This window comes from Cicer arietinum, chromosome 6, assembly GCF_000331145.2.
Source record: "Cicer arietinum cultivar CDC Frontier isolate Library 1 chromosome 6, Cicar.CDCFrontier_v2.0, whole genome shotgun sequence".
In the NCBI taxonomy this organism is placed as follows: Eukaryota; Viridiplantae; Streptophyta; class Magnoliopsida; order Fabales; family Fabaceae; genus Cicer; species Cicer arietinum.
In genome coordinates this window covers 11,544,658-11,561,501 of record NC_021165.2, presented here as the reverse complement: position 1 = coordinate 11,561,501, position 16,844 = coordinate 11,544,658, and the positions used below count along the sequence as shown (strand labels likewise).

At 29.5% G+C, this 16,844-nt stretch overlaps 2 protein-coding genes across 3 annotated transcripts; both read right to left on the bottom strand.

The window, feature by feature from the left end:
- Positions 1-2,087: 2,087 nt before the first annotated feature.
- On the bottom strand, positions 2,088-6,556 carry LOC101510942 (cysteine-rich receptor-like protein kinase 43). 2 transcript variants are annotated; one of them, XM_004504519.4, is made up of 6 exons: positions 6,183-6,556; positions 5,928-6,067; positions 5,537-5,747; positions 3,819-4,053; positions 3,531-3,681; positions 2,088-2,732 (listed from the first exon to the last, which is right to left on the bottom strand). In XM_004504519.4, exons 1-6 carry the CDS (start codon positions 6,244-6,246, stop codon positions 2,340-2,342), a joined length of 1,194 nt encoding a protein of 397 aa, XP_004504576.1. In that variant the 5' UTR covers positions 6,247-6,556; the 3' UTR covers positions 2,088-2,339. The 2 variants fall into 2 exon arrangements, with proteins under 2 accessions (XP_004504576.1, XP_004504575.1); XM_004504518.4 differs by having other exon boundaries at positions 3,819-4,068; positions 6,183-6,456.
- A 4,808-nt stretch (positions 6,557-11,364) lies between these two features.
- Positions 11,365-16,122, bottom strand: LOC101510613 (myosin-binding protein 2). Its single transcript, XM_004504517.4, has 4 exons — positions 14,567-16,122; positions 14,268-14,456; positions 12,670-14,096; positions 11,365-12,041 (listed from the first exon to the last, which is right to left on the bottom strand). The coding sequence occupies exons 1-3, from the start codon at positions 15,882-15,884 to the stop codon at positions 12,709-12,711; spliced, it is 2,895 nt and encodes a 964-aa protein (XP_004504574.1). The 5' UTR covers positions 15,885-16,122; the 3' UTR covers positions 11,365-12,041; positions 12,670-12,708.
- Positions 16,123-16,844: the final 722 nt, after the last annotated feature.

Here is a 16,844-nt window from a genome sequence, read left to right as displayed (position 1 = left end):
GTTTTATGTTACTTCTTTCTTCAGTTTCTCTCTTTCTTTTTTATCATTAAATTAAAGAATATTTGTTAAAACAAGCCAAGAATGTTTTCATCTTAGAGATTCGCAAATTAAATAAAGATGAATGATATTTGGATAACAAATATATACTTTTTTTATTAAATATGTTTTTAGTCTTTGTAAAATTTTAATATTTCAATTTTAGTCATTTTGAAATAAAAATATAATCTTTAATTTTTGTAAAATTATTCAACAAAAAATTTTAATTTTTGTTAAAATGAAACATGTTTAGTTGTCCTTCAACTTAAAATTTTTTGAATAATTTTTTGTAAATATATTTAGAACATTATAAAAAGTTCTTTTACAAAAATATATAATTTTTTAAGTTTATATGAGTTAAATGTGAACTTTTTTAAATGTAAAAAACTCAAGGTAAAAGAAATGAAAATATAAATTTAGAAATCAAATTTTGAATTTATTTTTTGTGGAAAAACTTTTTATAATCTTTAATTTTTGTACCCATATTTTTTAATTGCATGTGACCACAAGAATTTGGACATATTATTTAGACAAAAAAAAAAATTCTTTTAATTATTTAAAAATACACATTACTTAAGTTATTATTTTTTCTATTTTATATCTTTTAAGTGTGCGTCTAACTAATGTGTCTAAATTCTTGTTACCATATAAGAATTATTCTTAATGATGTCTATTATAAAATACTCTTCAATTAATGCAATTGATTTTATTTTATTTGTAACCATATGAACAATAAGCTTATGTGATTGCTTTTTCCCTTCTTTTCCTTTTCCATTCATTGAGTAAGTTTCTTTATGAATGATTTCTTAATGTGGTTGTTTACTCTGATGTCTAAGTTGCTCAAACCACTAATGTTTTCTACTCCACACAGGATTTGATTTGATGTCTAAGTTCTTAGTGGTCTTTACTCCTTTTTAATTAAAGGAAATCTCCGACTGAACAAGCCAAGTCAGACCATTGTGGTCCACTCAAAACACTAAAGAAAAATATCAAGATTTTGAAGGAGTAGTGTGGTTAATGTTTATTAGTATAATACTGTATTTAAATTTCATTATGTGGATGGGTTTGCTTATTCTGCTTGAAATATGTTGGTTGAGATGACACACATTTAGTTGTACGATCTGCCAATGCTTGTCGTTATATCTTCCTCTCAGTCACAAAATCCAAATTCCTTATTCACCAGATTTTGGGTTTTGAAGAACTCTAAACAGTGGAATGGTGGAGTGCTCGATTTTTTTATTACACAGTATGCCGAAAAATGAAATTATAAAGAAAATGCCACTTGACAATGTGGACAAATTAGAGGATTAGTTGATTTGTAGCAAAAGTAGGATTGGGTATAGTGTAAGGTCATCTTAATTTGTTGTTATGTAGGAGTTGATGGATAATACGAAATTACGACGTGAGGTGATTGATTGCCCATTTCGAAGTTAAAATTTCCTTCAAAATATGAAATTATTGCTTTGGATTACTGACTTTTCTGCATTTATTTCACTTTTTTACTCTGTCATTTGAGAGATAATGCAAAAAACATTCTCTAATGCTACCAGATATGTAATATACACCTAGGAGCTACTTCTTTATTTTGTTTTTAGTTTTCTTACTCATAAAACAAATATTTTTCATTAAACTTAAAAGTAATAGCTCACACTATATTATTTTAAACATACAAAAATTGATGGATAAAATTATTGATTGTTTATTTCTGAGAAAATATTTCTGCTTATATTTCTTAAAATATGTTGATAAGAGATTTTTAAGTAAATTATTGTTATAAGCCATAAATAAAATATTAATTAATAAAAATGCATTTATGAACATAACGCCAATAATTCTTTATCATTTTCATTGTTTTTAAAAACAACAATTATTTATTTAAAAAAACTCTTATCTTTTTATTAACACAAATTTTAACTTATGAAAAGAAATATTTTGCCAGCTTCTTAGATGTCAACACCAAACTTGGCCTTATTGATCTCCACAGTCGAACTTGCGATCTTGTATATATTTATATATACTATTTTTATGTTTATCTTTCTAGTAATATGGTATTATATTGAAAACACATCTTGTAATCCATTCAATTCAGTAATACACAAGGTATTTACAGAATTTCATCCTCTTGTTCTTTCTACCTTAATAACAGGAATTTCAGCTCATTTCCATCTTAAAAATATTAAAAGAATAAGAATTTCACATCAACCTGGCGATTCCTAGCCTAAACATCTCATATTTACATTCTAATAGGTTCAAATCACATACTTACATTACAAAAAGAATAATAATAATCAAAATAATTGAGCCTAATCCAGCATTGGACGTTTCCCTCTTAGGTCTAACTCTGCAGTAGCTGAACTTTTACTAGTGATCGTGGCAGTAACAGTAAGAGTGTTGCTTGAATCAGAAGAGTGAGAACCAGAGGTACCAACTGTGGAAGACAAAGCAGAGTACCTAGGAGGTCTTCTATATCTGCTACCTGGTATTCCTGGTCTTGTTGGTTCTTCCATGTGGCTTTGTGGTGATTTCCTTGAAAGCATCACTACGATACGTCTCATTGTTGGACGTAGTTGTGGATCTCCTTGAGTGCATAGTAGAGCCAGCTGAATGCACATACCTACTTGTTCTGTTACAACTGTAGATGCTAATGTAGAATCTACAATTTCTAAGCTCTTCCTTTTCTTGTACATTTTGTATGCCTGTAATTTTAATATATTCACTTCTTTGTTTAATCAAATTTCAAAATAAACTCTTCAATTCCTTTTGTGATGATGGGAATGCAGATGCGATTTTAGGTATTAGGTATTTAACAATGTCAACATTCTATATGCTTTATTTTTCTTCTTCTTTTTCCAAATCATATCTTCTAATAAAAGGTAACAAAAGTTTAAGAGTAGATGATTTTTGTTTACGATGATGTTATAGATACAAAGTATTCACAGTTGTTTTACAGCGACTATATAATTTTTGTCAAAAAATCTTCTAAGGTGAATTTTCTTTTCTCAATCAGGTATTCTCCATGCACAAAACTCTGATATCGAACCCCTGCCACTTAGTTAAAGTGTCTTAGGCCCTTAAACATAAAGAGTTTAAGAGTAGTTTGGTTCTGTATTCATGAGATAATGGTTGTGTAAGGCTTGTTGTAGATATGGGTTACCAATTAACCACTACTATAAAACCACTATTTACTCTCTCCATCTCCATCTTCGATCTTTGATAAAATTAATGATGTTTTTTCTTTTGTATTTTTAAAAACCCAAAAACATGTAGTAAATGAATTTTATTTTTACTTCATAAATTTATTATTTTTTAATGTGTGTTAAAAGTGAAAATAACTAAAATTCATAGTGGGAGGGAGTAATTAATTGATCAATTACAAAGTCCTGAAAAGATATTGATTAACATGTCAATAAACACGTATCCTTTTTGAGTAGTATCATTAGTAATTTTATGAGAATGAATTTACCAAAGGAAGTCAAAAAGGTTAAAAAAAATACCCAATCAAGGAGAGTAAGACCCTCCACTTCCAAATTAAAGGAAGTATTTCGTTGACCTGTGATCAACTCCAATACCAAAACTCCATAGCTAAACACATCAGCCTTGACAGATAGTTTTCCATGCATCATATACTCGGGAGCCATATATCCACTGCATGAAAATAATTCTAAAATATTTTTATTTTCAAATCAAAATTAGGACTCCGCTAATCACAATAACGCCCATAATAAACACTTGAATTGATCACGTATTTTTATTAAATAATTAAAATGCATAAAATTAGTTACTTGGTTCCAGCCACGCGTGTGTTGACTTGGGTTTGATCTTCGGGGAAGAGGCGGGCCATTCCGAAATCTGCAATCTTGGCCGTCCATTTTTCATCAAGCAGTATGTTACTTGCCTTAATGTCACGATGGATAATGCAATTGTGGGAGTCTTCGTGGAGATAAAGCAATCCCTTTGCCACGCCTGTGATTATTCCAAACCTACGTTTCCAATCTAGCTGCTTTCTCTTCTCAGATTCTGCGTCCATCAAACCTTACTTGTCATAAAAAAATAAATGCCTTTTAATTTATACACTGACTTTATACTTGTTTCAACCGTTCGTAACAACACAAAACAATATATTTCTTATGTTGTTTTTGGTTTATTTTGTATCCAAACTTTGTAATTTGTAAAAGTACCCTAAAAACTCTTATTTTTTATGTAAAAAGTACAATCAATTTATTAATTAAATAAAAAAGAGGAACTTAACCTTTTACGATATACAATTGCTGTAAAAAAAATTACATAACTTAATTTCATCCAAAAATAAATTACATAGATGAATTAGTGGCTATTTTATTTTAATTTATTTATAAAAAAGTAATTGGTGGCTAATCCACGATGTGGGAAGTTTCCATTATCCTTCTTACGAAGTGGAAGCGTGCTCCAAATTTGAAATTTTGGGTTCTAAATCCCCAACATATATTTTATTGAATTAATGGCGACACTTTTAACACAATAAAATATTGGTTAATAGAGTTTAAATATATTATTAATTATGTTATATAAATTATAAATAAATATATTAAATTACAAAAATCAGTAATCATTTTTAAATATAATTAATTATAAATTTGAATATAATTAACTATGATTTTTAAAGGTTGAATTACATGTAGATTACATTCTGTATATGAAAATATGAATAATGAACTTTGACATCTATTATATTCTTTAACCTATGTATTGAACGGTGTTAGCCAACTAATTTATTTTTGATTTTATTATGTGTAAAAACTTCTCTTACTAAATAATGCATATCCTTAATTGAGAAGAAACAGAGAAAATGTTAGGGATGCTTCTTGTAGCATATTAAGTCGTCACGGCTTTGGTGTGATGGATGAGATCAGGTGTTTGGTAGCAAACTTTATGTTGTCTAGGTAAATGAATCATTTTAAATATGCTAAAAGTCAAGGTCTAAAGTGAAGTACCTTTCATGGTTCATACTAACAGGTAACAAGTTCTACCATTTCAGGGTCAGGACAAAGAAAAGTAAAGATGGATGGCTCGCTGGTGGTCCACCATATTACTGTTGGTAGAGAGTAGAGATCGTCATCAAGTTAAAAACTCATAATTCTGGATTAAACATTATTATTATTATTTTTGTTTATATTTTATTAGGAAGATTTTATTTATATTTTATTAGTAAGAAGTAACAATTAAAAAAAACTGCTTAGTTTAAGCATATGTTTAGATATGCTTTGGTACCGCATTCCAATGCAAAATAGCTATGAGTTTTCAGAAGCCAGTGAGTGAAGCTTTGAGTTTAACTTGCGTTTGATGTCCACCAAACGTGGAAACAAACAGGTACCAAGTCATTAAGATCATATAAAGGGTAAAATAATAAATAAGTAAAATTGTAACAAACAATCGCAAATGATTCAGTTTAAGTGCAAATTGAGTGTTTTGAAGGTTAATTTTGGAGACTATAAATTTCATCTAAGGGCAGAAAAGCACTTACTGAATAGAAGCTTGTCGAGGCTCTCATGAGGCACATACTCATAAACAAGTAGCTTCTCTGTTCCATGAACACAATAACCCAACAAATTCACCACATTCCGATGCTGCACACGTGCCAACAACTTTGCCTCATTCATGAATTCCTTCTTCCCTTGATTTGATGTGTGTGACAACCTCTTCACCGCTACTTCTCTCCCATCACTCAATTTCCCCTGTCATTAAAAATGTTGAGGAATTTTCTACAAATATTATGAAGTAATTTGAAAAATAAAATACTGGAAAAGTTCTTTAATCAATCCACTAATTTGGAAGAGGGGTTTCAAAATTTCATAATCTTGATGAATTTGACAAAGAAGCATAGAGTCATGAGTTGTTAATTGAATTGAATTTACCTTGTAGACAGGACCAAAACCTCCCTCACCTAACTTATGGATAGCATTAAAATTCTTTGTGGCAGAAACAAGGGTTTCATAGGAAAATATCTTCTGCTCCTGTGAAGTCATTCTTTTTAATTCAGCTTCATTGTTTCGCTCTGATGATCAAACACAAAAATTATACAAGCAAAGAAGAATAAAACATATTGTTATTAGAAAATAAAATTCAAATTAAAAAGAAAAAGAAAAAAAGACTGAGTGTTGTGAAATTACCTGTAGTAGAACCGAATTTAAAGTGTTGGAGAAAACTATGAAGAAAGCTTTGGGATTTGTCCATGGAGGTTGTGTTTTGTCTATGGTTCCCAAATCGAAGACCAGCCCATGAAATAGAAACAAAAGTTGAAGGAAAGTTTTATTATGTTTTTCTTTTGTTAACAGAAATTGGGTTAATTTTATGGGGAAATGAGAGACGAGGAAGAGGAAGTGAAAGTTTGAAAAGAAAAAGGTGAATAATTTTGTATGTTGTTTGGGAGATAGCAAAAAATAAACATAGATCTCTGGTAAGAAAGAATAAGAAAAGAGAAGAGAAGCGTGTTCGTACTTCGTGTTGACCCAATGACGCCTGCTTGACTAGGCGATGATGACTTACTTACACACACAATGCATGGAACCATATAAGGAAAATATATATTTCTTTTAGGAATTTAATTTTGAAAGTAAAAATTTCGGGTTTTTATTCGTATATCCCTCTTTTGAATTTTTTATTCTAAAATATTCTAGTTTGAAAAAATATATTTTTTTTTGCCCCAATTGTTTATCGCAATTTAGGAATACGACTTCTTGAAAGATATTTTTTTTCATTTTAACAGATGGTCTGCATCCTGAGGATGCGACCTCCTTATGTGACAATTTTTTTTTTTTGCCATTTAAAGGATATTTGTATTTATTATTAATTATTTTTATTATTTGAATAATTTAAAAATAATTAAAACATTTAATAAATCAAAATATTATTATGAAAAATAATAATAATAAATTTAATAATATTATAAATTTTTATAATAAGAATAACAACTTAATTTGATTATAAAAATTTATAATATTATTAAATTTATTATTATTATTTTTCATAATAATATTTTGATTTATTAAATGTTTTAATTATTTTTAAATTATTCAAATAATAAAAATAATTAATAATAAATACAAATATCCTTTAAATGGCAAAAAAAAAAAAAATTGTTACATAAGAAGGTCGCATCCCCAAGATGCGAGTTAAAATGAAAAAAAAATCTCCTTCGGGAGGTCGCATCCCCAGATTGCGATAAGCAATTGGGGCAAAAAAAGTAGAGCACATCTGTATATTTTTTTCAAACTAGGACATTTTAAAATAAAAAATTCAAAAGAGGGATATATGGATCAAAAACCCAAAAATTTCACCATTAATTATGTAAGCAATTTTTAAAATTATTAATAATTTCATAATTATGATTGATTAATGATAGAAATAAATCTTTATATTAATTTAAAAAAATGTCAACTAAAATAACCTACTTTTTAAAGATTAGTAATAGGGAAGAATTTCTGCAAAAATTAATCCACTAAAGTGTCAGAGCGATTTTCTTTTTTTGCTATTAGAAATTTAATATGAATTGGATGATACTTTATTTCAAAGTAGAGAAAATGCTACAAGGATTGATCCTTAGACCAATGAATGGATCATATAGGGAGTTAGTTACAATTTGCTTATATTTATTGGTCTAAAAGTCCAATCCCAATACCGCAGAGGAAACCTCGTGAATTGTGATTTATTAACCTCTTATAAAATGATTTCGTTTTAAATTATATTAAATTATTGGAGTTAATCAAATTACAACTCTTTCAGTCAAATCTATTAAAATAGACTATCAAATTCAATTACTGATACATCATCAAATATTATGTTATTTCATTCAAATGATATTATATTATAAAAAATTTGACGTTACATAATTTTAAGAGTATTTTTTCATCCTCTTTATCATTGTATATTTGTAATTTGCTTTCATTCACATTTTATTATTATTATTTTAACATATAATATTATATGAATTTTTCATGTGTCATGAATTATAAATTACAATATAATTAATATTAGTTATTCGACATTCATTACTTCTCTATCATTATTGGTAACAAATTTTTAAGAAATATTATTTATATTATTGTATTATTTACTATTTGATCAAAGTCACAATAAGAAGGGGCGATAAATGTAAAACGGTAATAAAATTTTATAGTTATTTTGCTAAAACTTCTTAGAATACAGGCTGATTGAAGAATCGTAAAAAAATAAATAAAGGCTGATGTACATCAATGGTTTCCAACATGGGAACAATGTTTGTGTTCTTGGGTTATTCTCTAGTCTTGTGTTGTGTCATTCTAGTATGATTGTGTGCTGATAATTCTCTTAGGCTGAGTAACTTGTTCACTGCTCTTCGGTTTTATTGGTATTGACTTTTAAACTCTCTTATTTGCATTCGGCAGGTCTTAATGTTTTCAATTTTTATAGTACTTAATTTGGCGGTAATGGAATTCCATCTTTTAGAATTAAAGACAATGCTTAAAGAAAAAGACGGTAATACAAAAGATGTGCGTCATGAGAGATGTCTCAGTTAAATGGTCAAAGTCCCCGAATTAGAAAATGTTAAATACACCCTTTTTTGCAAAATGCACCCTTCACTCAACTATTTGTAATAAATGGATCTATATTTGTAAAAATTAACCAAATGGTTCAACACAATTAGCAGTTAATAATATGTTTAAATTAAGGTCGAATCATTTGAGAATGTAAAGTTGAATATCAAAATAAGAAGATTAAAATAAAATAAAAGCATTAGTACAACAAACTTAGCTTAACCTACGATGAAGGGCACCGTGGGTCCCGAAGAAAAGTAGTATATGTACCTAGCTGCGTATGCATAACTGGTCATCTTTGATTGAATTTTCATAGAGAAAAAGTCAGTAAGTCGCCTAAACAGTACTGCTAGTATATGTTTTGTTCTTGTGCAGCAACACAAATTGGGTGGATTTATAGGATTATTACTAAAATTTAAAGGTTGTAGTTTTAAGATTGACAAAGATGTATGGACAAAAGAAGAAAAGTATTTATTTTTGTCTCTTACCTTCTTCTATTTGTTTCTACCTCTCGAGCTTCGACGCGTTTAATTTAATCTAAGACAGACGGATTAGTATCTTACATGTATACATCATTCTCACAATTATTGGCTTCTAATGTTTTCTTTTTTGTTTTTTAAATTGGATGATAAGATGCACCACATTTTCAACCGGATTCTGTTTCTGTGGCAAGTACTAGTTTTTTGGGGTAAAAATAACTTCTGCTTATGCTTAATTTTAAAAATAAAATAAAAATCTTCTAGTAGTATTTATAGATTGATGGTTATGTCCGGAATATTATTTGTAACCTATCGTATTTGTTCTTGATTTTGTATGACGCTCTTGATATGAATATTTCAAAATGATTTGTGATGTTGTAAAATTTGAAGTTTAATTGCAGTTTTGATCTCTTTATTATTATCAATGAAATTGATTCTTTCTATTTTAAAAATCGATAGTTTTTATCTCTCTCATATTTTTAAACTAAAAAATAACGAACATATTTTTAAATGAAGTTGAAAACTAAATTTTTATGGTGTTTTATTTCAATTTCGTATGTGTTAATCATTCTACGTCATTGCATCATATATCATATTATTTAAAATATCTCACATTACCATTTTTTAGATAAAAAATAAAACAGTAGACTAGGACTGTCGACTTTTTAAATAAAGAGATCAATTTTGTAAATCAGTAAAAATAGAAGAACTAAAACTACAATTAAATTAAAATTTTATTTATGTTATTTCTTGTGAAAGTATCTTATAGACTAAACTAATAACAATTGATTAAATATAAAAACTAAATTGATTGTAAATTATTAAAATAAATGACATAATTGATATTGAGTGGTTAAATATAAAATTCAACTTGATAGTTTAGTAGAGTCAAAAATCTCTTTAAAATATTTATAATCTTATTGACTTATTTAAGATCACTTTACCAAATTAGGGACTAATTTGGCGTATTACAAGTTATTTGTTGGATCAAGGTATTTACTGTCTTTTCAATTTCAAATTTTTTAACTCTAAAGTCCTCAACAGTGCTATACAATTTTCTCCTTCCGTGCTACTACCCTGTTTGTCAATCATTAACATAATTATAGTTATTGATTAATTATAGTTAGTAATAGTATTAATAGCCCGAGAAAGAATAATTCATGAGTGCTGGTCTCATTTGGATCATAATTTGAAACAACTTCACTATACAAATGTTGTCTAACTATTATATTTTAACAACTGTGTTTTAAATCTGTTTTACAAAGTTAAAATACAAATCTTCTAATTAAGATCACCAATAATTAAACAGTTGAAATCATATGTACTCAAGTAGTTGAGTTGGCTAAACGAAGAACAATAAGATCGTCTTCAAACACGAGATAATTTTTTGAGATAATATAATTTTTTAAAGGAATTCAAAATTCTTCAAACAAATTATTTTATTTGGATAATAAGTTTGAAAAAAAATCCAATAAAGAAACTTTATGAGGTAATTTGTCAAAATTAAATTTAGATCATTTCAAATACCACCTAAAACTTAAAATTTTCAAATCATCTCTTTACTTTGTAGTACATAAATAATAAAATGATTCGTATAATTTTTACAAGTTTACAATTCAGATCAATATATTTCAAAATTTACATATTAATCCTTATATGTTTTTTATTTTCGGAAAATTGGTCCCTAAATTTTTTTCAAAATTTATAAATTGGTCCCATAAATTGTAAAATAGTCCCATAACTTTTACAAAAATTCAATTTTGACCCAAATATAATTTTCAGTTTTGCCCAAATACTTTTGAAATTTTAGAAAATGGTTTAACTTTTAAAGAACAATTTTTTTATTCAAATAAAAAATTTAAAAATAAAAGTAATCCAATTGAAACATTTGAATTGTTTTAAATTTAAATTTGTCTACAATTTTTAATTACCACATTCAAATTTCAAACCCACTCTAAAGGAGTTTTAAAAAAAAAAGTCACGCTGAAATCATATGCCTTTGTGAATGCATAATCATCCCCAGCCTAGAAAGTCCTCTTTTAAAGATTTGCAGACGTTTCAATAGGCTTTATGTCCCTTTAGTAACAATATCTCTGTGCCGTCCTTCTATTGTTTTCAGCACATTATATTAATATTTTTAGTTTACTTGCATTGTTTTCAATCACACAAAGTTGTTTCTAGCTTAAATCACAATCAATTGTGATAGCTGTGTTTGCTTCTTATGCTATTTTAAAATTGTATTTAAACATCTATCTTATTCACAAGCCTTAAAAAACAGTACTAACGGTAAATTCCAAGCATTATAAACAAACACTCACTTTTTTATATTAATTACAAAATTACAAATGAATACATGTAGTATACAAGTGACTCAGCTTTTTGTCTTCAAAAAGAAACAAACCTCATAGGATGCAATAATGCAAAAGATGAGAGAAAGAGGCTACTTACCTCAATTTTCACTCTTACCTTAAAAAAAATAATGTAAAAAATGACAAAACTAGTGACCTTAATTCTGTCTCTCTAACAAACTAATTCTATGTACCTGGCACTAGAATCTTTTTTTATGGATCTCATTTTTCCAGCTTTACAAGCCAGGTCATTCCTCACAAAATACAAATGACAGCATGTCTTTACCTCACTAGCCTACACACACATATACTTATCACCCTCCTTTTCCATAAAAGGTAATGATGATAGACACAACCCACAAAAATTTGGGCCCACTTGGACAAAAAAAACAAGAAAATGAAAATATCAAGAAGAGAAAAAAAGGTAGACTTAATTTTTGTTGTCCACCACATTGTATCAAACAGACCATACAACAAGGACTCTCCCTTCTCCATTAGGGAACTCCCACTGATCTTTTTGTTAAAATTGAAGTGATGCATTGGTGTCATGTCTTGTGTATATATGTAGAGAACACTGCATGGTGCTAATTGCTCATGTATGCTTGGTTTGCAGCATGTGGATATATCAACTACAATACAACAAAACAACATTTAGGAAGACCTCAATGAATGCATAACAAAAATAATATTCATATATCAATTGACAAATACGTTCAATTTAATTTTTATCCACTATCAGCATTTAGGTAAACCACAATTTTAGTTCTTGAAATTTTAAGGTGTTGTCACTTTGGTCCTTTAGTTAGTCTAAAACTCAAATTAGTCCTTGAATCATCAAAAAATAGTCATTGAATGATACATCTTACTATCATAAACGTCCCTCAAAGATACAACTTAATGTCAAAATAGTCTTTGACCGTTAAAATGCTAGAGACTAAACTAATCGATGTTTTGATGATTCGAAAACTAATTTGGGTTTTCGACTAAGTCTAGGACCAAAATGACAGCGTTTTACAATTTCAGAGACTAAAATAGTGGTTTACCCGCCAAAAGTTTGACATTGTCAATAAATCACAACAAATCATATGTGTGACAGTAGAAGTAGTTATTACTTATAGTTCAAGTCAACTATTTTTAAAGATCTGACAGTAATGATTGATTGACATTATAGAAATTATGTATATTGACGGTGTCAATAAATTCAATTCTTCTAAGAAAAAATAATTTCCAGTACAACAAGAACAACTAGCAATTTACCTGTCATATATTTGGTATAGTTGAACACATATAGATTTTTTATACTGCAAGATCTCCCATGTTTCTGACTCTGAGTTCCACATTCCTCAAATCACGTAGATGTTGTAAAATTTCTTGAAGAAGATCTAACCCTTTATCGCCTTTTCTCAAGGAGCTGATACAGTGCTTTAGAAACTCTCTATCTGCCTCAAGAACTTGTAGTCTTTCATAAACATGGTCCACCTCCTCTTCTAAACCAACCTTTTTCTTATCCAAATTGGCCTTTTGAGTTGAACTATTTTGCAACTTCGAAAATTCTAATTCGTTTTCATTTTCATTTTCATCTCCACTTAACTCTACATCTTCTGCTTCTGTACTCATTGCATCAAAAAGTGGAAGAAGCCTCTTTGCTTTAGCGGCCATGATTTTCCTCCCTTGGTGCTGCTTTCCATTACCATTTTGAAATCCATTTACATGGCCTTGTTGATCATCTTCGTCATCATCATGATATCCATTCCCATTCTCTTCACAAAGATGTTCTATTGATGTAGTAGTATCATCAAATTCAAAGCAGTGTTGTTCTTCATAATTCAATATAATTAGCTTTTCTTCCAACACTTTCAGCTGTTCTAGTATTGATAACCTCTCTTCCTCAAAATTTGCCAATGATTCCTCCAAATGTAAGACAGCATCAACAGGAGTGTTCTGGTTGCTACATTCCTGATGGCTGCAAAAACCATTTTCTTCCTTTGCTTCTTGTTGATTGAAATCAATGGACAATCCATCACTATCCTCAGCATTGCTACAAGAAGGAGATGAAGTAGTTCTGCTTCTTATACTACCATCTCTTCTGGATATCATCATCATCTTTTCTCTTACCTCATATTCATGAACCTTTTTTCTGTACACTTCAAGCTCCTTTTCCACCTCTTGCTTCTCTTTCTCCCTCTTCAACATAAGCTCATTCAAAAGCTGCAAAGCCTCTTGATCGTACTCGGATTGTTCGTCCATCATTCGCTGATAATGCAAAGCTTCCATCTGCATTGCCGCTTTCTCTTCTTGAAGCCTATTAATCATTGCCATTGTTTGATTGGCTGCTACAGCAGATGCATTTCTTTCTTCTTCTAGTTCTGCATAGAGAGTTTTCAATGCCTTCCTTTCGGATTTCAGCGCTGATTTTAAATTCTCGAATGTCACCTCGCCGCATTCTATGTCGCTCATTACACTTCCATCCAACGATTCTTCCGTTCCCGACTCTTTCCTCTCAAGTAAAAGTAATTTTTTGTGTAGTTGATGAAGACTATCTAGAGAATTGGGTGTGTCGGGAACTTTTTCTTCCTCATTCTCATTAAGCTCCAATGATGATGGAAAATGGTTACTTGCTGTTGGCATTCTCACTTCAAGTGACATGTTTTTAAATTCTACAAACTCTTCACCTTTTTCATCACCTAATTACATATAGCAAAGTTCATTTTAAAAAACATGAAGAAGAAAAAAAATCAGCTTATGTCATTAGAAAGTTACGTTTTTAACGAATCGAAACAACAAAGGCTGAACTATATCAAGAAAGTTCTGGGGATAGAATTGAAGTAAAAGGAGGATAAGAAATTGAAGCTTACCACTATCATGTTGAACATAAATTCTGACTGAGCTAGTAGATGAATCTTCTTGCATTCTTTGATTTGTATCAAAATGTATATCTTGGTCTTCATACTCATCCACTTGTTCCTGATCAGGAATTTCAGTCCCAATTGATACTTCTGCTTCAAATTCCTCACCGTGAGTTTGTGATGCATCATCTTCAGAAGCTACAAGAATTTAAAGAAAGTATTAGATCAATGGTTGCATATAAAAAAATTAAGAAGAATAATATAAAAACTGAATAAACATTTTTTAGAAGGAAAACATAATTTACAACCTAGAGAAACATTTGAACATAATTCTCCATCTCCATTCATCATTTTTTCCATGTTTGTTTCAACATTATCATCCTTGGTCAAGTCTTCATCTTTTTGAGCAAATCTCAAATCTTGATAACACTGCTCCAAATTTTCTTCTACTTTGGAGACATTTTTATCCTCTTCACATGAAAATTCTGCCACAATGTCACCAGAAATGTGCCAATTGGCAATAACTGGTTCAGCTTCTGCATCAGTAGTACTCATGCCAAAATCCAGAATAAAATCTTCACTGCCATTAAACCGTTCATCCCCAACCTTATTAAATCTACTTTGATTTTCATTTTCTGTGGCAGTGGAATCAACCATTTCAACAGGAATCAAACTGCAATCATCACCATGAATGAAAAAATCAAGATGTTTAGGTTGAATTTCCTCACTTTTCTCAACTTCAACATCATCATCCTTAGCCTTTGGAAAATTCAATTTCAAGGCTTCATCTTCCAAGGTTTCATTTTTTTCTTTCCCAACACCAAATTCCACCTTGAAAATATCATCAACCATGGTTTCTTTGACACCATCACAAACAGAACAAGCACAAGTCTCCTCTGCCTCCTCTTCTTTTATACATGAATCCTTTTCAACCTCAAACACCATATGAATTTTTCCACTGTTTTCTTCAGTATTCTGTTGATATTCATGATGATCAAGTACAAAATCTGATCTGCTGTGATCTGACACATGATTACCATCACCAACCTCTTCTTTGATCATATTCTGATTCTGTTCATAATCCAAAATGTTCATAGAAGGATTAATCAAAATACAAGGAGGGTAGAATCTGCTATCAAAGTTAACACCACAGCATGAACATTTCAAACCCTCCTCAACTTTTTCAATTACCTTTTCATCATCACCTTCAATCATTCCTATTTTCTTCATCCATGGAAAAAAACCAAAACTTTGAGACAAGTCAACATGCTTTTGTTTTGAAGAAGATGAACAATCCTCACACATATTATCTGATTCAGCAAGTTTGTGATGATTTGAACAAAACCCTAATTTTGAAATCTCAACAGCATGAGCTTCACACACAAGATCTCTACAAGGGTTTTTCATGTTACTTTTTCCAGACTCAATGATATGATCAATTCTTGTACACCACATGCAGGGTCTTTTGAGGCCAAAATAATCAGCAAACTTTATGATCAAATAAGAAAAAAGTGAATTTAGAAGGAGAAGAATGATGAGAATCCATTCAAGGATTGCATAGACTAGAACAAGGGTGATTTTGTTGGTGTTTCTGTGTAACATGGTTGCAAATTTGTTAGCAGCCATGGTTGATCCTTTGTGTTTTTTTGCTATGTACAAAAAGAAAAAGGTTTTAAAGAAGAGAGTTTTCAGACAAGATGTTAAAACTACAATTTGGTGTGTTTGTTTGTGAGAGAAAGAAAGAGGAGATCAAATGTTGACAGCAAGTTGTTTTATTTAGACTTAGATATAGGCTCTCATTGAATTTAATAGAATGGTAACCAAACGATAAATTTTGGGCTTAGAGGTAAAAAGAAATGTTCTTGAGTCAAAAGAAATTAAAGAATTTTTCTTCCACTACATCCGAGTTTATTTAATATATAGGATATGTAGATATTTTATAGTAGATATTTAAATTCAAGTTCATTATTTTATGTAAATTTAATCTCTTTCACTAAATTCGTGAGTGATAGTCTTTTCTACTAGTATTATTAATGAAATGTTTTTTTAGATTTATGATCTATAAAATTTAATACTTGTTCACCAGCTTCACTAAAAGAAGATTATTGTGAAATTAAACAGTTTTATGTTTTTTAATAGTCAATTTTAAAAATTAGTTGTTAATTTTATTGGTAAAATAAATTAAATTCAAGAGCTTAATCTCACTTCAAATCCTCCAAAGTACGTTATAAATCCGCTTAAGCAATTTTGTGTTGCAGGAGAAAATGTGAAACAATTTTTCATATGTAATCAGTGCTTTATGTGGATTAGTGTCTTCTAGGAATTGAAGTTGTTTGTTTGGAATGAGTTTTTTCCCAAGGTCTAGAATTTTGTGCGGCAAAAAATGTTACTTTTGACAATCTTGCCAGCTCTACTTGAAATTTTTGTATTGAGGCAGAAAATGAAATGGGCCCACCAAACCACACACATGAGCTGGTGGACCAGTCTCAAAGTAGGGGGTGGGACCAGCTACGGCTGCAGATGCTTGTATTGATTATGTGGGTATGCTTCCAAATAAACTCTGTTTTTATATTATTAATTAATATT